We start from the raw sequence: 22,126 nt of genomic DNA on the forward strand, positions 1-22,126 counted from the left end.
TGTGGGGGGGGGGGGGAGGGGAACAACAATTAAAAAAAAGGAAAGAAAACAACTTCTATCTTATTTGACTTCAGGGTATTTTGTTATTACAATTTACCCCATATCATAATAAATCTGTCTACTGGACCTCACAGAGGTCCCTGCAGCCACTCAGTTATGAAACACCCTTCAAAGAGCAGACAGCTCCATGAAGTCAGGTGGACTCCCATGAAAAAGACACCACAAAAGTAGCCCCTGTTTGAAAAATCGCCGTAGCAACACTCTCCACACTGGGAAGCACGTCTCAAAACAAGCCCATCCAAGAAGAACATGCGGTTCTTCAGAGTTTTCCTTGTTGTATTCCCACGTTACAAATCTCTCTGTCTCCCAGCCGTCTAGCCTATGGAACAGTCCAGGGGAAAGGCAGGAGGTAGAGGCCACCAGATTATTTGGCCTCCCAAGAAAAAAAAAAAAAATGAAATCATTTCAGACAGTCCTTGCCAAAAAGTTAAAATATTTTTCATTAATACGAAATCACTCCAATAACTGGACAACCAAGTTGATCACATGTAGACTTCCCTCGTTTAAAAGGAGGTAGGGACTCAAACAAATGGAAAGTCAAGGCTAATCATGTCATCTTTATAGAGATGCTGGGCTGACCCTGGTGCCATAATAAATGGAAATAACCAGCTCTATACAGAAAAGATCTTTGGGTGGAAACTCAACTGATAAGCACCACAGGACGAATTCAGAAGGAATTCGTAGTTCCTTCCCAAGGAGAAGATACATACAAGAATTTGTCACACGAAAAACACTGAGGTCTGCAAGAGCTCCAAATGATTAGGTAATTAATTCAGAATAAAGCGATAAAAAGTAATAACCTAGATGATTCACTGCTTGCATAGACGATCAGATTTCCCCACGCCCAGGGGCCAGGTTCTGAGTTTCATATTCGTCTCCAGCTGCATCTGGAATGGATCAGGTTTAACCAAGAGTTCCCGGATTTACTATCCAGGATAACTAAAGTAAAGCTGGGATCCAAGAAGCCAGCAATGAGGCTCTGTTTAGAAATGCACTTTTTTTGTTTTTAGGTATAGAGGTTTTTATCTGCTCCACGGGAAGAGTGGAAATAGCATCTGTTCTCTCTTGCTTTAAAAGTGAAGGCCAAAGTGTATTTTGCCTCCCAGGAAACAAATAACCCACGATCTTCCCAGATCCTCCTCTGCCACGGGAACGACACTACGTTGGTGAACTCTGCCACTATCGGGAGAGTTCATACAATGCAGTCATTGCAGTTTAAGGCTTTGGGATTTAGGAATGAGAATACCCCGTGTCAGCAAGTGTGTGCAGCGGGCAACAGTGCAGGCTCTGGTGGCAGGAGAAACCGGGGTGCAGATCCCTCTGTCATTCATCAGATGTGGGACTTTGTGAGCAAGCTACTTCACTCCCCTTGACCTTAATTTCTTCCTCTGTAAAACGCTATAACAACAATGGTCTCTACTGGAAAAAATCTGGTAAGGATTACATGATGAAGACTGGGCGACGAGCTCGGTACAGTGCCTGGCATGCAGTCAGCATGTGACAAATGGGACCTCTTCTCCTTCTTTCTGCTGTAGTAAGTCAGCGATCAATACGTGTTTACTCTGGCTATTTTATATACTAGGCAGACTAAAAAATTGTGATACTCTGGCCTCCCTCTATTAGACACTGATAATATAGTCCACAAGATAAAAAAACTATGACACTAAAGTCATGAGCATGTGTCCTGAGGTGGGTGGGGGCTTGGGGGATGGGGGTAAGGCTTCCGAGAAACTTCTCTGGGATAGGAAAGCCAGGAAGTACACTTTGGAGTCAACTGTGTTCCATTCCCCCCACTTCCCCAAACCCCCAAAAGAACTGGTAACAGAACTGAAGTCTGAAGTAAGTCAGAATAGGACCTGATCTGGAGACAGGGTCTATACGGAGGTAATCAAATTAAAATGAGGTCATTAGAGTGGGCTCTAATCCAACAGGATCGTGTCCTCACCATGTCAAATTTGGACACTGAGACGTGCCAGGGAGAACGGCACATGGAGAGGAAGGCGGAGATCAGGTGATGCACCTACAAGCCAGTGACGGCCAGAAAAGCAGGAGAAGCCAAGAGAGCTTGGAACAGATTCGCCCTTGTAGCCCTCCTAGGAGTGAGCCCTGCCCACACCTTGACCTCAAACTTTTAGCCTCCAAAAGTGTGAGGAAATGCATTTCAGTTGTTTAAACCACTGGGTCTGCGTTTACAGCAACCCTAGGAAACTAACACAAGGTGAAATCAGGCAGCAGGCAGATTCCCCATTAGGAAGGGCTGACAGAGCTGGAAAATATGTACGATGACACAAACCTGACTGAGTTTCTCTCCAGAACTTTATGAGCCTCTCACACCTCCAGCCCCCCCCAAAAAAGGTCAACTCTGATGTATTTTGACATTACGGTTATTAAAAAAAGAAAAAAAGAGAGAGACTTAGCTTTACAGATTTGGCCAAGGTTCCTCTGTCAACAGAGACTTGGACTTTAAATACTACCACAGCGTGTGTGTGTGTGTGAGAGAGAGAGAGAGAGAGAGAGAGACTTGGGCATCTGTGAAAACTTATTACAAATGACCCAACACTCCCTGAAAAATACCTTGGCAGAGATGGTGATTATCGACCTTCACAAGAGCCGTTCTCTCAATAGGCAACAAATTCAAACTCCTGTCTGAGCAGGATATGTCTGGTTCCTCAAGATTCACGGGATGTGTGCATTTCTTTGGCTGAAAGCTGCCATCGTTACTAGCTACTACCTAAAAAAAATACTGCTAATTTAATATCTCATGGAGCCAGCCATTTTGAACTGGCTGCCTTGATTTTTTTTTTTTTAATGGAATGTCCGCTGCTTCCCTATTACAATGAATAACATAATTGGAAACAAATCTTACATAAAATTAAACACACACCCACAAAGTAAACTCTGAAGGCCTCAATCGTGTGTGAGAGGCAGTTCTCAAGATTTGTCACACAGATCTTTCAATCCCATTTCCCATCCCTCAACCTCCACCCATTTCACTCAAGGCACTAAAAATTGGCTTTCACAAAGAAATTCCAGAAGCCTGAGCATTTGATTAACAAAGGGAAATCCCAACCTTCTTGGCCTCATTTCTCATGATGACAGCTCATTTTTCCATGTGGAACCACATACTAGTTGCTGCAAATACAGAGAGAGGTAAAGAAGTCACTTTCAGACTACAGTCATAAAAGATATACATAATGATGATTTAAAGTTCTGTGCTCATTTTATAAGCATAAAAGTCAAGTATATCCATTTTTAAGACCAGAATGAAAATTTATAGTGTTTTTATTAAAAGACTCGGGGTCCTGCCATGGGCACTCTGCTGGGCTCTTAAAGTATTACTATTTTGCATGTCAAGGGCAAGTTTTTGAAACTGAGCTAGTGGCGGACTCCTGCATTAACCTCCCCTCCTCTCCCATCCAGTGTTGCAAATCCTACGCAGCCTTGAGGCCCAGGACAAGTTCCACCTCTGTCAAGCTCCCCCAACTTTTCCCATTTCCAGTGACTCACTCCTGTGAAAATTGATAGCATGAATTGTCCAGACTCCACAGTTAGCAACTGGTTGTGTCATCCCTTTACTCTCTCTATAGTACACATGACTGGTATTTTGCCTTAGTTACGTCCTGCATGTAACTCTTCTCCTCCCACCTTGGTTTGTGACCTTCTTAAACACAAGAATCATACCTTACATTTCTCCTTTACGCTATCCAGTATCTAACCCAAGTTTAAGGATGCCCAAAATAAAGTTACACATGTGAACTGAGAAATGCTACCTACTGAAGGGTAAGGGTTTAGCTTCATAATTGTCTTCGGCCTCTATGGGTTATTGTAGGCTCCCAAATATGTTTAGGGACTAAAGCAACTAGACAATGATGGTATCTAACCACAGAATTGGGCTCATCCCCCTATTATACTCACATAAACCTGCCCTTGACTTGGTAGCCATCCGAGTCAAGTGCTCCAGAAAGGACACTTGGATTAAATCTCTACCGGCATGATGGTCCCGGAGCAGCATGGTGACCTTAAAGCCATCCACAGGGGTCTCCTTTGGGTCACTCTTGTCCTTTTTCACTCCTGGGTTTTGCTTCCAACAGCCTCAAAGTGATCTGGCTGCAGACCTCCCAGACACAGGCTGGCTGACATGTGATCATCCCAGCGGGTCACCGGCCTCCTCTTTAGGAGAGCATGAACACGATCTGCTGTCCCTCTTCCTACCCCCCAGAAATACAAAGAACTCTTTCTTCCCTCTTCTCCTTCCAGCCTCACACAAAGACAGGCAGGGAAATGGTTTAGGATGGTTATTTCAGAAAGACTACTCACCTTGGGTCAAGATTACAGTTCAGAGTTCAGCTTATTTAACTGCTTTTCATGTAATAAGTGACATGCATGTCACAATACCAAAAAATTTCAAATCAAAAGGCACACACTGCAAAGCAAGCCAACTACCGCCNCTCAGTTTCCCTCCTTGGAGGCAATAGCTGTTACCAGATTATTCTGCCCTCTTAACCATGGACACTTTTCAAACCCCACTTTGGATCCTGGGTTTCTGATTAAGAGAAGGGAATAAGTGTTTACCAAGCAACTCCTGAATACCAGGCCCTGAGATATGGATTTTACATACATTAGCACATCCAACCTTCACAACAACTTTGTAAGGCTAATGTTATTTTCTCCACTTTTCAGGTGTGGAACCTGAGGGTCAGGGAAGGTATGAGGCTTGCTCAAGGTCACCAGCCTAGGTCTAAAGTCACTTTCCAAGCTGCTGCCTGGATGAAATGGTTTTCAAAGTCAAATCTCCATCCAAATTTCCTTTTTGGGAATCCTATGCTCTGTAACTGGGCTCCCATGGCAGAAAAACTGATTGTACAAAGTAGAGCTCTAAGAACCCAAACAAGTTACCAGACCTCTCTAAGGTCTCAGTCTCTCCATATGTAAAATGAGTCTAATAGTAATACCTACCATGCAAGGTTTGGCAAGATTCAATGAATTTTACACAATGAACTTTGAATGGTACCTGACACCTGGTAAATACTTCCCAATACTTAGTTATTATCATATGGCTGATTAACAAATGGACAAACAGACCCAAAACTGGATATTCTCATCAAATGTCAAAAGCCATCTGATATTGTCTGGCCCCAATATAACAATTTCCTTTGCTCCACTCGCTCAAGCTGCTCCTCTAACATTTCTTCTCTTAGCACTAACTTCCAAAATCACCGTCTTTCTGCTGCCAAATCCCAGAAGCTTTTAATAGTGCGATTATTGTGTTTTTAAAATCACTGCAACAGTTCCATTAGGACTAGATTCCAGCAACACTGTCCCGACTGTGCCAGTTTTTAATTTTTGAAACCAAAAGTGTATGTGTCTATCATTTCCCCTTACCCTGGTTCATATATCATGGAACTCTAGACTGATGAAGTTTTGCTAAAATAATCTCAGCTTGTATAAATGGAAGCTACCCAAATTCCCCTAGAATGGAAAATACATTTGTTAACCTGGGCACACAATGTACTAACCCATATCTGGGCAACACAATCCATCTAATTGCCTTTTTGTTCCTCACGGAAAGCCAAGTGAGATCTGTAGGCTGTAGTATCACAGGGCCAGCAGACGAGGGAGCTGAAGGGGGTTTCTTAGGGGCGTAGCAGGGGCAAGGGGCCAAGGAAGTCTGACAACCAAGGCTCTCAGCGGCCAAAGGCAAATCGGATGCCTCTGCCCAAGTCACTTCACACTGCTGGAGTTCCACTTCACTTACTTTCACTTAAGGCGAAACTCAACTTTTTCTTGAAATCCCTTTCTGCCTCTAACCTCTGAGCGAGACAAAAAATTGCAACCATCTCACAAGCATCTTGACTACTCTGGCCCTTCTCAGGGCAGTAAGTTACATGTCACAATGCAGCCTCAAAAGATAAGCTTCAGCCAAAAGGAGGTGTGTGCATTTAACACGTCAGCCATAAAAGATGCAGCCTCCATTTATTGTAAAAATGTGCTTGCACCAAGCTGTCCTAGAACTTATGGCAAAATAATAAAATCCAGGTTCCCTTAATTACCTCATGGGAAAGGACAGCCAAGCAAATCCACTGTAAAGGTGACATATCTGGGCTTCCACCTGATACTCTTCCATGAGTTTCTCCCATTCAATAATTCTGCCCAAAGGACCAGGAGTTCAGCTTGTACAAGGCCGGAGCCCCAGCAGGGTTCATGAGAGGACCGTTTGTTAAGATCCCATGTGTATAAACCTACTATGCTCTTTTTCTCCCGTTTCTCCTGTGGGAGACTTTGTTTCATAATCCTGACATCATAACTGGTGCCTCCAATCCAAAATCTTTTACGATGGATGACAAATGAGTAAGAACCCCAGGAATTCAGGGGGAGTTAAGGTGCAGGCAGCAATAGATACTGTTGTTTGACCACAAAAGCCTTAACAGAGAGTTAAAAAGTTTCCTAAAGCCAAAGATGAACCAAGCTAATATGTCATTCCTTAACTACTCCCACAAGACTATCTTCCTCCAAAAATGACATTCTGAATCAGATTTGGAGGACTCTGGAAATGCTGAGGTGTTTACAGACTCTTTTCTTTAAGATATTTAATTCGGCTGTTCCTTTCTCTACAAGGCACAGACCCCAGGAATAAAGAAGTCATTCTCGAAAGCTATTCGCGCCAACAGCAAAGAACCTAGAGCATGCCATTCACAAAAGCTGTGCTGAGCTGAGGCCCGGAGAGCTCCTGGTTCCTGTAGTTGATTAAACCAGTGCCTTATCGAGGTGGGAGTGGAGGGCTATTCTGCAGCCTTGGGAGAGCCAGAGTGGAGTAGGCAGACGGTGAGTCACAGCGTACTTACATCGCTCTTCCTGAACTTGGCTTTCAAGCTCTTCATGTTTAGTCCATTCAGCTTTCCAAAGCTCTAGAGATTTTCAACACCTAAGCAGAGAATGAATAAAAGAAAGAAATTAACTATTTAGGTTTCCAGATAAACACTAGAGATCTTCCCTCCTGGTAGGGAAGCAGCTTTTTGGCAATGGGCCACTGGGGTTGACTTAGAAAGGTGTTCAGAATCAGAGCCTAAGAAGTGGTAAAGAGCGTGTTCTTTCCACTCATAATGTAGTCCCTAGAAGCTTCTGACATTTTTTTTTGTTTTTTATTTATTTCTGAGAGAGAGAGAGAGCGCGTGCGCAGGGGAGGGTCAGAGAAAGAGGTAGATACAGAATCTGAAACAGGATCCAGGCTCTGAGCAAGCTGTCAGCACACAGCTTGATGCGGGGCTCAAACCCACAAACCATGAGATCGTGACCTGAGCCGAAGTTGGATGCTCAACCAACTGAGCCACCCAAGTGCCCCGGCTTCTGACATTTTCAAGTTAACCCCATCTTTAAGTTTTATCCCAACTTCTCAACATTAACATAAAACAAGTTCAACTGTTACTGTACAAAATGCAGTACCTGTATGTAGCATGAGTTCCTTTAGATGCCGTTCAGGTTTTAATTATACCATCCACCTCCTTTTGAAGGGCCACGATAGTAAAGAATGAGAAGGAAAACAGTTCATATTCTAGATACCATTCATTCCCTATTTATTTTTCTCAGTGTGGTTTCTTTTTTTCCTCCTAAATGCACGCACAAGGCAGTTAGTAAAAAATGCCAGGAACAACAAATCCTCCCTCTTCAAATACCTCATTCTGCAGGAAGCCACTGTAAACAATGAAAAAAGCTCCTTCCCCCCACCGCCAAGGTCCTTGTGGGACCCAGCAAACCCAAGTTGGAGCTGGCAGAGTCTTAAGAAATTCCCTCATTTAGCAGGTCTGGGGTCCCCAGGAAAGTGAACGTAAGTTTTTTAAAGTATTATATATGGTGGGGTTTTTGTTTTTTTTTTTTTAAGAGAAGACAGGTCCTAGTTATCATCGGATCCTGCAAGGAGCGGTCACCCTTCAAAAGTTAAGACTATTGATCCAGGCTAAGTGGCTCATGTTTCAGAGGTAGCAGTGGAGCCATAGAGGAGTTAGGAAACTTGCCATCAGCTGAAAGCCTGCTTATGGTGGAGTTCAGAATCAGACCAGTAGTTGAACGCTTTCCCCACTGCCCTACAGCTTTAAAACTAAAACCCAAAAGCAGAATCCTGTGCTAAAATATGGTACAGACTATCTCTTTTGCCATTACAGAGTGTGGAACCTTTGCTTTTAGGTCAAAAGGGCAAGAAAATCTAAGCGCAAGTTCCCATCACACAGTAAGCACGCTCTAAATGTAACATCAAGCCTCACCTGACAACAGTGAGAACAGATGAACTATAGCAGTCCTGTCCATTTGGGCACTAAGGAAGAGCAGTCCGTGGGTAGCATTGCTGGCTAGCAGTTTTCAAAAGCCTTTCAAGGCCATCCCTGATCATTCTGGACTAAAATGATTTGAGACAATAAATGGGGAAAAAAAACAAGCAACCGAATGGCTGCACTCCTCCTTCCTCAGGTCTTCATCACAGCCTCCAGAAGTTGTCCAGCGACTTTCTGGCTTCTAACATTGTTTACTTTCATTTTCACTGCTGTCATTAAGCAGGGCCTTTGGACGAAGGGTACAAAAACCCAGTCATCATAAAGCACTTCGATGACATTTATCTGGAGGCCACACCTTTACTGCAGCCTCACAGTAGTCCCTTCCAATCTTCCCGGCATGGGCAGCAGTGGCTGAATCGAGTTACCTTGGAAACCATACACGCTATAATTAGCCCTTGTTAATTGCCAAGTACTTAACCACAGACTGTGTTGGTACCTCAAAAGCAAAGTGCAAACTCCAGGACAGTGTTTCTCACCATTGGCTCCTAATTAATCTGAATCACAAGGACATGGGGACATTTGTTAAAGGCAAAAACCTAGTCCACATCCTATGGACACTGAACCTCAGGGAGCAGGGCTCAGGCATGTCTTTGGTTGAATCTTGGTTGAGGTTTGAGAAACTTTTTTTTAAGGGGCGGGGCAAATTTGCACTTGTGAGAAGGGGAAGGGGCAGAAAGAAAGGAAGAGAGAGAATCCTCAGCAGGCTCTGCGCCTCCAGCGCACAGCCCAATGTGGACTCATACCCACAAACTACGAGATCAAGGCCTGAGCCGAAATCAGATGCTTAACTGACTGAGCCACCTAGGCACCCAGAGGTTTGAGAATGTTGAAGGAAGGTAGATGAGGCAGGGAATACACTCGTCAGAGTTGTGCTAGATTATTTAACAGCCCTTTCTCATGTCAAAGCAAGCCACCTTTCGATGAATCCAAGTAGAAATAATGGTAATCAGATATTCCCCAACTGCCACTGGCTCACAGTTCTCCACGAAAATGGCAGTCATCCTTTGAGTTCAACTCCTTCCACCTTTAGGAGAAGTGCTAGTAACCAAGGAAAGAAGCCCAATCTATGCAACAGGAAAGGGAGAAAAGAGAAGACGCAGCTTTCATAGGCCACAAACTGTGTAGCCCACCAAGGTGGAACCACCCAAAGCATTCCTTCAGTTCTGGAACGCAATGGTGGGTAAGACTTTTATTTGAGGTCATGAAGTTTTTTGTGGGTGTTGTGCTTTTTCTTGTGTGTGTTTTTTTGCCCCCGTCCCAGCTTTTTTTTTTAGCATGGCAATGAGAACATGCGAACTCTTATTTGAAGAGGACTAAGTAAATAAAGCACTTAATTCCAAAAATTCCCAGAGGCAGACAGATATTAGCTGTGAAATGAACATCTTCCTGGAGTCACGGGTATGGGTGTGTGATAGCTGGGTGGTCCATAGGTACAACTCCCAGATGACAGAGATGGGGTCAAGGGTAAAGAGGTTCTGAAAGCCTACAGAATAGTAATTTTAGGCACAAGAACTGTAGCTGAGTGGGGGTGGGGGAGGGGAGGTAATTAAAGTTAGCAATAGGTCACTGTTTCCCTGGTATTCACAGAAGGATCTAATATTTGGAAGTTATGACTAATGAAAAGTAATCTGCCCCTGACAGGATGCTGGGTTCTGTCTGCCCCCAGCATCTTCTCTTCTCAAGAAGACCCACAGGTAAATCAGGGGCTTGCTTTCTTTTCCTTCAGTCAGCTGGAATCTTATAGCTCCAATTCCCAAATCCAAACTTCCAAAGTCCAGATTGGGCCATAGCCTATCTTGAGTACAAGTGAGATCTATCAGTATATCTAGGCTACACTTATAGCAGTCCTTGGACAAGTCACTTAATCAGGACAACTTAGTTCAAAAGAGCTGCAGTTAAAATTAACTGTGCACCAGCCTATTTGTATAGTACAAAAAGGGGGTGAAATGTGACACATATAATGGGAAAAACTAAGAATTTCAAGAATAAAGCATATCCTACTCAACAGAAATACTAGTTTACTAATATTTGCTTACTGAATCCAAAATAAGTCACTGGAACATGGCTTCCATTGCTGGTCACCAGTCATCACATCATAGCAAGTCAATTGGTGAGGACAGAACAGTGCAGGGATGCACAACCTTACTGCCTTCTCATCTGAGAGACTGCATCCAACATACAGGATTTATTCATCCATTTTCCCTTTAAAGCTCTCAAAGGTTAACATGAGGTACCTTTATCTGCTGTAATTCTAGCCTGAATCAAGAAACCTTGGTATTAGCCTATAGAGCTTTATTATGAATTATGAATGTTAGACTTGAGTATTAAAAATAACTTATAACAAATACAGGGTTTCCTTTTGGGGAGATGGAATCTTCCAAATCTATTGTCATGGTGCTTCCATAACCTGTGAATATACCCAAACCATTCAAGTATACACTTCAAGTGGGTCAACGGAAAGACTGAGTTATATCTCAGCGAAGCACACCTTACTAATCTCCGCTTCGTTCTCTAATCTTTAGAGTTAGGAAAATTTCAGGTTAGAAATCTCTGGCCTGAACTGAAAGAGAACTTCAAAGGAACAAAGTTAATAAGCCATACCCTTACCACTGAAATGTGGTTGCTCCTAGATTTTCTTAATTTAGCTCTTTCTCTACCACAACCCACCCAATTGAAGTGGGTCAGAAAGAAGTTCTTCTGTCTTCCAGCTACATCTACTCCCACCCCCACATACAACCCAGGGATTATTTCATAAGGCGATGTTGCCAATTACATCAGCATACGAGAGTCCTTTTAGAGCCCCAAGCAGGTATTCTGTTTCCGTAATCACAAGTGAGCCTCAGAAATCTGTAATTTTTTTTTTTTAACTTTTCCAGTGATTTGGATGCTCAATGAGGTTGGGGAAACACTGACTCAGTGATATTATACCTATAATTGACACTTTCATTAAAAAATAACCTAGAGGGGCGCCTGGGTGGCTCAGTCGGTTAAGCATCTGACTTTGGCTCAGGTCATGATCTCACGGTTTGTGAGTTTTGAGCCCCGTGTCTGTACTGACAGCTCCGAGCCTGAAGCTTGCTTCAGAATCTGTCTCTCTTGCTCTCTGCCCCTCCCCCGCTAGTGCTTGGTCTCCGTCTCTCAAAAATAAATGTTAAAATAAAAAAAGAGAGAGAGACATTGTACAAGTAGGTATGCGTTCACTGAATGTGTCTGAATCTTTCACAATACTGGGGTGTGCAGCAGTGGGGGGATGGGGAGCTGCCTATATTCGAAATTCTAGGAGAGCAAGTAGCTGGCCACCCATGGCCACTAGGAGCAATATTAACTCGCAAAGGCAAATAGCAGCTGTACACACATGTATGTTTTCCTGGATCCCAAGAATACATCAGCATCTAAGACACCACACCACAGGGTTCAAGGGCAGTGGTTTAAAACTGTCCCCTCTGAATCACTGCAACATAAGAAGGGGCAGAATAAATAACAATGTCCTGTGCCCGATTCTTCCTCCCATCATGGGGATACTGCTAAGAATCCTTAGCAACACTGCAACACTAATGCACAGCCCAGGCAGGCCTGGGGCGGGGCGGGGGGGATTCTGAGGAACGTTGGACTTAAAATCTCCAGCACTGAAGCACTGAATAAGGCATTGAAACAAATGTAAGGAACTAAAATTAAAATACTTCTCTCCTTGCCAGCACCTACCTCTTCTCCCTTAAGTACTTGTTTCCTCAGACAATAATCTCTCTGCAACAAAGATGGAATTTTAACCAAAAGCTGTATAAACACTCAATTCTCTCAATCTGGCAAAATAAATACATTCTGCAAAAGGTCTCTCCAGATCAACTTTCCCAATAAGCTGACCCTGACAACACAGCACCGCATGCTACCCAAACTCCTGGGGTTAGAAGCTGCAAGTCTCTGCCTGTGTCCAGGGCTAGGTCACTGTTTCTGGAATACAGAACATCGAATGGGAACCAGAGGCCAGTAAGTCCTGTTCCCCCTCACCTGACTTTATCCACAGCTGATATGTTCTTATCTTAGTAAAACAGAATTTTAAACATACATTTAGGTTATGAGAACTCTCAGCAGACACTATGGAGGGCTCAAAACCGACCGAGGGTGTGACACCTAATAATTAGGTGTCAAATACTGCAGGAATTCAAAGAGTGGAAATCTTTGACAGCTGGAAAAAAAATCAGAGAAGTCTTTACAGCAGGGGCAGGATGTAACTGGCCTTAAAGGAAACTCAGGATTTGGGCCACCTGATGAGGAAAGGCCATCTTGTCTCACATTTCCCACAAGATGGGGCATGTCCACCTTAGATTTTTCTAGGCAAAGGTCAGAAACTGGTCTGATCTCGTTAAGCAGTCCTAGAAACTTCTCTCCGGGGGTTGCGTACGCATGGTGGGAATCACTGCATGGCTCCTTCCAAAGAAAGACCTTCCCTCAATCTCCACAACCTCTGACCCTTTTACAACCTAGACATGAGGAAGGGGCTCAAGAGTCCCAATACCAGTCTTTAGCAAATTTGAAAATGTGAATCTCAGGCTGCTTACTTATTTTAGGATGGAGGGTTTTCCCAATAGGATTTTAATGTTGTTTATACTTCATCACCGGCCATCAACATACAAGCAATAAACATTTCCCAAATGTATGTGTAGAACAAAGATATAGGTTAGGCACCTGAACAGTCAATAGACTTCACCTCTGACCTCAACAAAGCTCTCTTTGGTCCCAAATGCACTGGGTTAGCTGCACTGGGATCCAAGTAAAGGCAGTATGATTAGATTTCACCATGTACATATGAAAGCACTAAGGTAAAACAAAGAAAAACAAAAGAAACAACAACCAAAAAAACTCATTTGGTCAATGAGGTCTTACCAGGTTGCCCTTTTTTTCCGTCCTGCCTGCCCTCTTCTCTGGGCCACACTCTACAAGCAGCACCTCCCCAACCACAGGCCTGAGTTTAGCCATGAGAACCACCCGCTTTGAATAATGGAATGTAAGAGTCAACAGAGAATAAGGACCATCAGGCAGAACCCCGGGGGGCAAGTTCTCAGAATAGAAATTCTACCAGCCAGGTAAGAGAGAGCTATTGGTGAGGCCAAGGATTCCCCCAAATCAACAAGCCTGCTCTGTTATTTTGCATGAGATCCTACCACTTCTAGTCAAGGAGCATCTCAATAAGCAAACAGTCCATCCTAAATGGGTCCAAGCCTTCAATTCTAACTTCAGCAAGACTCTCTCCATGGTCAACACTCAAAGTTCACTATGGCTAAGCAAATGAATGAATGAATGAATGAATGAGCACGAAATCCTAAATGGCAAACACAAAGATACAAAAGATATTTCATTCCAAAGTAAGTGGCCAGTACAAGATGCAGATTTTCAACGCATTTAGCTGAAAACAGAACTCTTAAACCCCTTAAACCCCTTACATCTGGAGTCTAACAGGGTCAGAGTGTGTGGAGACTGGAGAGGCTCTTTCTTTGGGAAGAACTAGGCACTGATACCCCACCCACACCTCCCATCCTCACCCCACCCCCAGTTTTACTGCCACAACCCTGGGAAGAATAGCAGCCAGGACCGCTAGAGGAAGCAGGGAGATACCAGGGGAAAGTGAATCATAGTTGAACTTTGTATTATTTAAATTTGAGTCTTTAGCAGGGGTGAAAGGTATAAAAAATAGGTGAAGGGTATCAAGAGGTATAAAATAAGTAAGCTGTTGAGGATGTAAGGTACAGCATGGAGACTATAGTTAATAACACTGTGTGGCATATTTGAAAGTTGCAAGAAAGTAAGTCTTAAAAGTTCTCACCACAAGAAAAAAATATTTTGTAACTATGCATGGAGATGGATGCTACCTAGACTTCACAGTGGTGACTAGTTTGCAATGTGTACAAATATAAAATCATTACACCGTACACCTGAAACTAAAAGATGGTGTATGCCAGCCATGCCTCAATAAAAAAGGGTACATAATAGCAACCAAAACTGCAGAATTTTTTAAAGTTTATTTGAGAGAGAAAGGGGGCATGGAAGAGGTGAGGAGAGGGAGGGAGGGGGGAGAGGGAGAGAGAGGGATGAAGGGAAAGGGAGGGAGGGAGAGAGGATGTGCACAAGAGCAGGAAAGGGGCACAGAGAGGAGAGAGAGATTCCCAAGCAGGGTCCACACTCTCAGTATGGAGCCCAATGCAGGGCTCAGACTCAAGAAATGTGTCATCGTGACTTGAGCCAAAATCAAGAGTCGGATGCTTAACCGACTGAGCCACCCAGACGTCCTTATACTGAAGAATTTTTTAAATTGAAGCTCTACATTTCATCCAGAAGGACATACTAACTTTAATGTATAAAATTTAAAGAGTGGGACATTAAAGAAAGCTGCTTTATGATTACATCTTAGAGAGACTTATTCAGCAAACCACATACATATGAATAAATAAATAAATGAGCAAAGCAAATTTGACTGGGTATTAATAACTGGCTAGGTGCTTTCATATAGATCATCTTTTTTATTAACTAAGGTGCAGGCTTGTTAAAAGATTACTCAGATGATAAGGAAGAGAAAGTTTAGGGGGGAAAAGACATATGCAATAGTTTCATTTTGGCAGTGAATTCTTTCTAAAATACTCTAATATTTCACCTTTTTTTCCAAGAAGATAAATGACCGCATTCTTTTTAAATTGTAAATGTCTTTCAGATATTGGATCACAATAATGTGGTAAAACTCTCTTGAGAACATTAATCTCCCTCAATATATTCACAACTTGCCTTTATCCAGAAGATGACAGTTCTCTTGAGAAACAAATACAACATTCTTCTTTAAAAATAAAACCTGCCATCGACCAGAACCGATCCGGGTCCACGAATCAGTCGGGGCCGGCATACAAAATTGGCCAGCACTCTGGCAACATTACTATCTGGTCTGTCAACTCTGCTACTCACATGCTCCAATAAGCCGACCAAAGAAAAGCCCCAAGGTTACCTCATGCCCCAAATCCATCCAATTTAAAAAGCATGGGCTTAATCAAGACAAACTACTTCTGGAATACAAAAATCATCCTAAGACTAAGAAACCCCATGTGATTATCCCTCATGTTGAGACTATTTTTAGGTTCCTAAAATGCCTTTCCAATTCTGTATTTTCTTGATCTTTGATGTTGATGTCAAGAGCACCAGCTAAACATGTCGCTGTGCGCATCTTTCCAGAGGGGGGAAAAAAAAGCTGCCCTGCACAGAGCTGATAATCAACACGAAACGGCGAGGCACGTGTACCATGCACTTACACTCCTTCCTCCCAGTCTACTCCTTTGGCTTCACCCATCTTGCAACCCAAAAAGAACCAACTGAGTTTAAAAATACAGGTCCAGGGGTGCCTGGGTGGCTCAGTCGGTTAAGTGTCTGGCTCTTAATTTCAAATCAGGTGATGGGCTCACAGTTGGGGAGATCAAGCCCCACAGTGGGCTCTGTGCTGACCATGCAAAGCCTGCTTGGGATTCTTTTCCTCTCCCTCTCTCTCTGCCTCTCCCCTGCTCTCTTTCTCTCTCAAAATAAACCAACTTTAAAATATATACGTAGGTCCAATAGTCAAACATTACTGGTGAAAATATAAAATGTGGAAAGCAAAAAGCCACTGTGGAAAGCAGTTTCTTACAAAGTTAAATATAAACTTACCACACAACCCAGCAATTCCACTCCTGCGGGATCTTGCCAAGAAAAATGAAAACATATGTCCACACGAAGATTTGTACACAAATGTTGATAGCCGTATTCGTAATTGCAAAAAAAGTGGAAACTGCTGAAATAGCCATCAGCTAGGTAAACAAAATGTGGCATTCCAAACACGATGGACTACTGAGTACTAAGAAAGAAAAAATATATTAAGTACATGTTGCAACATGGATGAAACTCAAAACCATTGTGCTAAGTGATGGTCAGACCTAAAAGACCACACATTGTAAGATTCCATTTGTAGGACATGTCTAAAAAAGGCAAATTTATAGAGACGCAGTGGATTAGTGGTTGTCTAGGGCAGGAAGGAGTAACAGAGATGGCAAATGGGCGTGAGGGACCATTCTGGGGTGAGGGGAAGGTTTTAAAACTGGATTCTGGTAATGGCTGTACAACTATAAGCTTCCAAAAATTAAAAAACTGTACATTAAGATTGGTAAATTTTATGAAATATACTCATGGCTCAATGAAGCCAGCTTTTTAAAGACCGAATACAAAAAGTGAAGAAGAGGGCCATCTGCCACGTTAGGTAGTGAAACATATCTTTCGAGGAAGTGAGAGGGTAGGTTCCATTTATGGTTATATTTAATTCTTGTTTTTCCTCTAGAAAGACTTAATTGTCAAACATTGGGTTACCACAGATTTCATCAGTTCTCTGACTTAGTTTCAAAATGGGGAAGACCTGGATTCTCCACATTCTGGAATGTTGGGAATGTCGTTAGCGTGATCACAATGGTTTTGTTTAGACTGCTCAATTTCTTTACCCATATATCCAGTGTCGCAAATACTCTTCAGAACAAGAGAAAAATAAGTTAATAATCCAGATTCCATGAACTCTGATGGCCTAGGAGCAGGACTAGCGGGTAGATGTAGAGCACAATTACTTCTCTTGTGCCAATGGTCATGTTTGGACATCACCTGAACATCGTGCATTCAAAAAAGCATGTTCGTCATCTCTGGTCCAAANCTGACCCTAGGTGTTCCCTGAGAGATGGGAATGGGTCTTCAGCAAGGCTCCTGTGAGATACTCCCTGGGACTTTTAGGAGAAGGGTAGGGGAAAGAACGGGGAGGGAGAGAAGAGGGAAGAAAAGGAAGGGAATGAAAAGGGGTGATACAGAGAAGGAGAGAGGCCTTCCTTTCCGGTGGAGAAATGGGAAAGCAGGAGCCCAGCAGTTGCCCCAGCCCAGTACAGAGAGCTGGTTTGAGAAAAGGAGCCAAGGAGGGCCCTGGGTGCAGGGAGCCTGAGGGCCTGCGGGGGCTATAACCTTTGGGCACAGGATTTGGGGTCACAGGAGCCGGGACACTCTCCCTGTAGCCCAAGCTGGGTGTCTGTCACTCGCTATTTAAGTGACAAATCCTCACACTGGATCCTTACTCAGGCTCTCATCTCAGATGCCACAGTAAAAGGGGACCTAGAACTCCAACATTTCTGTCTGATCAGCTCATCTCTGAAGTCAGGAGCTAAATTCACTTCAGGGACCTCCAGAAGTGACATACACACTCTTCGGAGTCAAACTGGGCTGAAGTCAACAGATGACCTACAATGTCCCCAGCTGAACCCACAGGTAAGGAAGAACATTTTTATCATTCATTCCTTTGGCTATCAGCTGCTCCTTGGTCTGTTCTGCCCCAGGCAGAGGGCCCGGCCCACCCCCACCCCATGTACTCCATGCGCTATTCACCTCTAACATTGCAGTCACCCCAGAAGACCTCTGCAGCAGGCCCAGTGTGGTCTTAGGGCTATTTCCATTCTGAAAGCATGTGCTACTCTTTGACTCTCCTACAGGAATCAGCCAACAATGAAAAGAATCACAATTAACTGGAAATGAATAGCTTTAGACTATTTTAAAACCCTCATGAAATGAAAAGCCACTGTAACAGCTGGGTCCAAGAGGGACCCCTGCTGCCAGTGAGGTGCACCTGACCTCCTCTGCTCCACGGGGGACTTGGCTGCACAGAGCTGAGGGGGACTGGGGAGGGAGACCAGGAAGCTGCTCACAGAGCTGGGGCTGAGGAGGAATAAGGAAAACTCTGAGGCTAGGCGGGAACAAGGGGAAAGGAGGAGACAAGGGGGAAGCTGTCCAGGGGGGTAGGGGGGAGGGGGTGCGGTGCTGGGGCTCAGCTGGACCAGGAGGCCTCAAGGAGCAAGGATAATCCTCCAGGCACTTAATCCCTGAATATCGCTGAAGACAGGATATGCAAACATGCTGCCGATCACCCTAATTTATTCTGAACAAGACACCTGGAAGAGAAGCCTAACACAGGGGCTCAATCAAGGCACCACACCCCTGGGGCCAGGCGAGCCTGGATTTGCCACACCCCTGCCCTGGCAGTGTGCATGGAAAAGCCTCTCCAATCTTCTCCCATTAGAAGCCCCAGCCTGCTCGGTGCCTGTGCCAAATGGGGGCCCTAGAACCAGCTGCCTGGTGAAGACAAACTCCTATTAACTGGCTGTGAAACCCTGGCCCTTCTATCTCTCAATTGCCAACCACTTTCTGTGTTTAGGGATAAGAAGCAAACAGCATTAATGTGAAAGATGGGAATACTTCCTTCAACAGTAACAAAGATGAAACATTTTCCCCCTACGCCCCACACATCCACAAACCACCATGCCTCATATGTGATGCCAGGGGGGTTTATGGGGTATAAATATCACGGTGAGGCAAGAACTTGCAATTTAAGGAGAAAAATAAGAAACCTATGTGGTTTTATTTATACTTAGCCCTGAATCCCAACTATGGGCCAACTATATAGGGGATGCAGAAATTGGCTCATCCCCTGGCCTGACTACAAAGGAAAAAAAATAATAAAGGTCCACGTAGATCAATGCACTTGCACAAAAGCACAGAGATACAGATTTGTACACCCAACACACAGTACCCATTACACCACATGCAATCAGTTTTTCATTTATCTCTAAAGAAATGCTGAAAGCTAAGGGCAAAATCCCCAATAACTGGGTAAAGACAGAGAGAAGCTGAAATGTGTTACTAAAGGCATTCCAGGTATCAGGTGTCCTAGGGTCACAGGATCCACAAGATGACATATTGTTAGATCACTGCTGTCCAACACACGTAATCACTGAGCATGTGAAATGGGACTAGTGCACACGGGTGTGCCCTGTAAGTGGCAAACACACAACAGATTTCAAACACTGTAAAACAACAAATGTCAACTATATCATTAATAAGTTTTATATTCAGTGCATATTGATAATATTCTGGACACACCAGGTCAAATAAAATATATCATTACAATTAATTTCATTTGCTTCCCTTGTGATTAGAAAAATGAAAATGACCTACGTGGCGTTGTATTTGTGGCTTGCTTATATTTGTTAGGTAGTGAGGATTGAAGATGTTCCCTTCAAAAGACTGTGATAAGCACATTCGTTTAGCAATAGCTGCACCTTATTACTACGAAGGCAGGCATAAAATTAAGCAGAAAATGGCATGCTTAAGGTCCACTTAATATCATAAATGTGTACATCTCAGGTCTGGTCAATAGTCCAAGTTAAGGATAAAGAACGCTGTAATTTAATAGATTCACTCTGCCACACACAGGAGGAGGAAAGATGATCCAACCATGTCACTTCACTCCAGACTGCCGGACCTCTACGCACACTCAACTAGTACTCTGTTCCACATGGTCCAGAAAATGGGTTTTTCTCTAGCTAGAGCTGGACAATTTTCCAAAGCTTTCCATAGGGAATTTAACTTCCTCATCAGCTCATTCTAATTGCCATGGCCTCCGCTTTACGTAAACCGCAATGTTACAGCTCCGTGCCCAGATTAGGACCGAAACAGCAAAAGTTGTCTGGAGAGACTGAGCCACTTGCTGATGCAAATTTGGAATAAGACTGGTCACTACAGACAGAAACATATCTTCACGTTGTCCACATCACCTGGTGGTGTGACAATAGCAGGACTAAAGGAAGGAGGAAATACAAGGAAAATCATTGCGAACACACAGAAGACACAAAGCAGAGGGGCGCCTGGGTGGCTCAGTCAGTTAAGCGTCCGACTTCAGCTCAGGTCATGATCTCACGGTTCGCGGGTTCGAGCCCTGCGTCGGACTCTGTGCTGACAGCTTGGAGCCTAGAGCCTGCTTCAGGTTCTGTGTCTCCCTCTCTCTGACCCTCCCCTGCTCATTCTGTCTCTGTCTCTATCTCTCTCTCAGAAATAAAACATTAAAAAAAATTTTTTAAAGGAGACACAGAGAAGCAGCAGCCCCTCTCTGTGGCTATGGATTACAACGGAGTTAGAACCATAGTGGCCAGTCTACCAGCACTTCCTTAAAGGTAGGTGATAAATGGGTGCCTGGGTGGCTCAGTTGGTTAAGCGTCTGACTTCAGCTCAGGTGATGATCTCCCTGTTCGTGGGTTNGCTCATTCTGTCTCTGTCTCTCTCTCTCTCTCAGAAATGAAACATTAAAAAAAAATTTTTAAAGGAGACACAGAGAAGCAGCAGCTCCTCTCTGTGGCTATGGATTACAACGGAGTTAGAACCATAGTGGCCAGTCTACCAGCACTTCCTTAAAGGTAGGTGATAAATGGGTGCCTGGGTGGCTCAGTTGGTTAAGCGTCTGACTTCAGCTCAGGTGATGATCTCCCTGTTCGTGGGTTCAAGCCCTGTACTGACAGCTCAGAGCCTGCAGCCTGCTTCAGATTCTGTGTATCCTCCCTCTCTCTGCCCCTCCTCTGCTCATGCTCTCTCTCAAAAATAAACATTAAAACAAAAACTTAAAGGTAGGTTAATAAGGAACAGGATTAACATTAGCAATTAGAGTAACAGCCACAATAGCAGTCATTTACTTAAATGATTACCTTGCAAGATTTCATTTTACTTTTCAAAAAAAGTGTCTTTTGACTAATTATAAGCGAGTATTTTCTCGTTTAATGCTTATACCACTTTGGAATTAGATGCTGTCATCATTGCCAGGTTCCAGATTAGGAAATGGCCACCTCGAAAGTTGATTTTTGCCAAAGAGGCACAGTTTATAAATGAAGGAGGTTGAATTTAAACCCAGCTTCCAGGCCCAAAACATGGGCTGCATATTAAATACAGCACTAGCAATAATAATTACCAAAAAAAAAAAGTAAAAAACCCCCAAAAAACCAGTCTGGCCAACAGACCAACCTTTTCACTACTTGAAAAAAAAAACCAAAAAACAAAAAAACTTAGATGCCTTTAAAGATGAAACAGTTCTCACATCTGCTGCTGGCACAACCAGAGCTCCTTCTAAGAAGCTTGAATGGACCAACTTGAAAAAGGCATGCTTCTGGCCGTTCGCCCTCACTCACACACCCCTGCCTCATTCCAAGGGAGGGTAGCATTTTTACTTCTGTCCTTTCATTTGCAGAGCGAATGTGTGACAAGTTTAAGGAACTCAGCAGTCATAAATTTCTTTTCCATATAGCTTTGCTAAAGAAATTAAGTCAGTAACAGTGAAAATGTAAAGCTGATTACAGACCAGTGATGTGGCTATTTTTATACTCAGCCAAGCTGGGAACTACAGATTTGGGTGGAGGTTTCCATGTTTTGGCAACAATTTGGAAAAGCAGAGCTTCTGGATACGTAGATGCTTCTCTATGATTAGAATGTTTCTGCTCCTTAAGAAGTTATTCTAATATCCTGTATAACAGCTCTTGCCAAGCTATAAAAAATGAAATATCGCAACGCTCTAGACTTAAAAGCACCAATATTATAATCAAAGTAGAACCCTAAAACACATCGCCCAACCAGACAGGAATGGGGCAGAGAGGACAGGTGGTATTTGTTCTGGAAGCCACAACCCAGAGGCACCCTGACCACTGGCAGGCTGCCATCTGAGCCTGAGGCAGATGTCACCAGGATAGGGTGAGCCACTCTTTCTGTTTTCCTTTGCCACCTTGGATATAAACAACCGCTTGCCATGTAAGGAGAATAAAATGCACTTTGTTCCAAGGGGTATGAGCTTAAAATAACCGGGGGCTGCTTTAAAGAAGAGGAAGAGGGGTGCCTGGGTGGCTCAG

The 22,126-nt window shown here is 43.6% G+C and overlaps 1 protein-coding gene and 1 long non-coding RNA gene across 3 annotated transcripts in view; one reads left to right on the top strand and one right to left on the bottom strand.

Annotated features, from left to right (window-relative positions):
* The window catches only part of RAI14 (retinoic acid induced 14), a 114,616-nt gene extending 107,634 nt beyond the window's left edge, over positions 1 to 6,982 (bottom strand). For both annotated transcript variants that reach the window (XM_077755816.1, XM_077755815.1), the window contains exon 1: positions 6,903 to 6,982. In XM_077755816.1, coding sequence (XP_077611942.1) covers positions 6,903 to 6,938 — 36 coding nt within the window. In that variant the 5' untranslated portion in view covers positions 6,939 to 6,982. The remainder of the gene's footprint in view (positions 1 to 6,902) is intronic.
* A 10,097-nt stretch (positions 6,983 to 17,079) lies between these two features.
* Positions 17,080 to 20,371, top strand: LOC144224725 (uncharacterized). The gene is made up of 3 exons (XR_013333126.1): positions 17,080 to 17,163; positions 17,493 to 17,678; positions 20,323 to 20,371. It is a non-coding gene; the product is annotated as an uncharacterized LOC144224725 (long non-coding RNA).
* Positions 20,372 to 22,126: the final 1,755 nt, after the last annotated feature.

Source organism: Crocuta crocuta, unplaced genomic scaffold (assembly GCF_008692635.1).
Source record: "Crocuta crocuta isolate KB4526 unplaced genomic scaffold, BGI_CrCroc_1.0 scaffold222, whole genome shotgun sequence".
Classification (NCBI taxonomy): domain Eukaryota; kingdom Metazoa; phylum Chordata; class Mammalia; order Carnivora; family Hyaenidae; genus Crocuta; species Crocuta crocuta.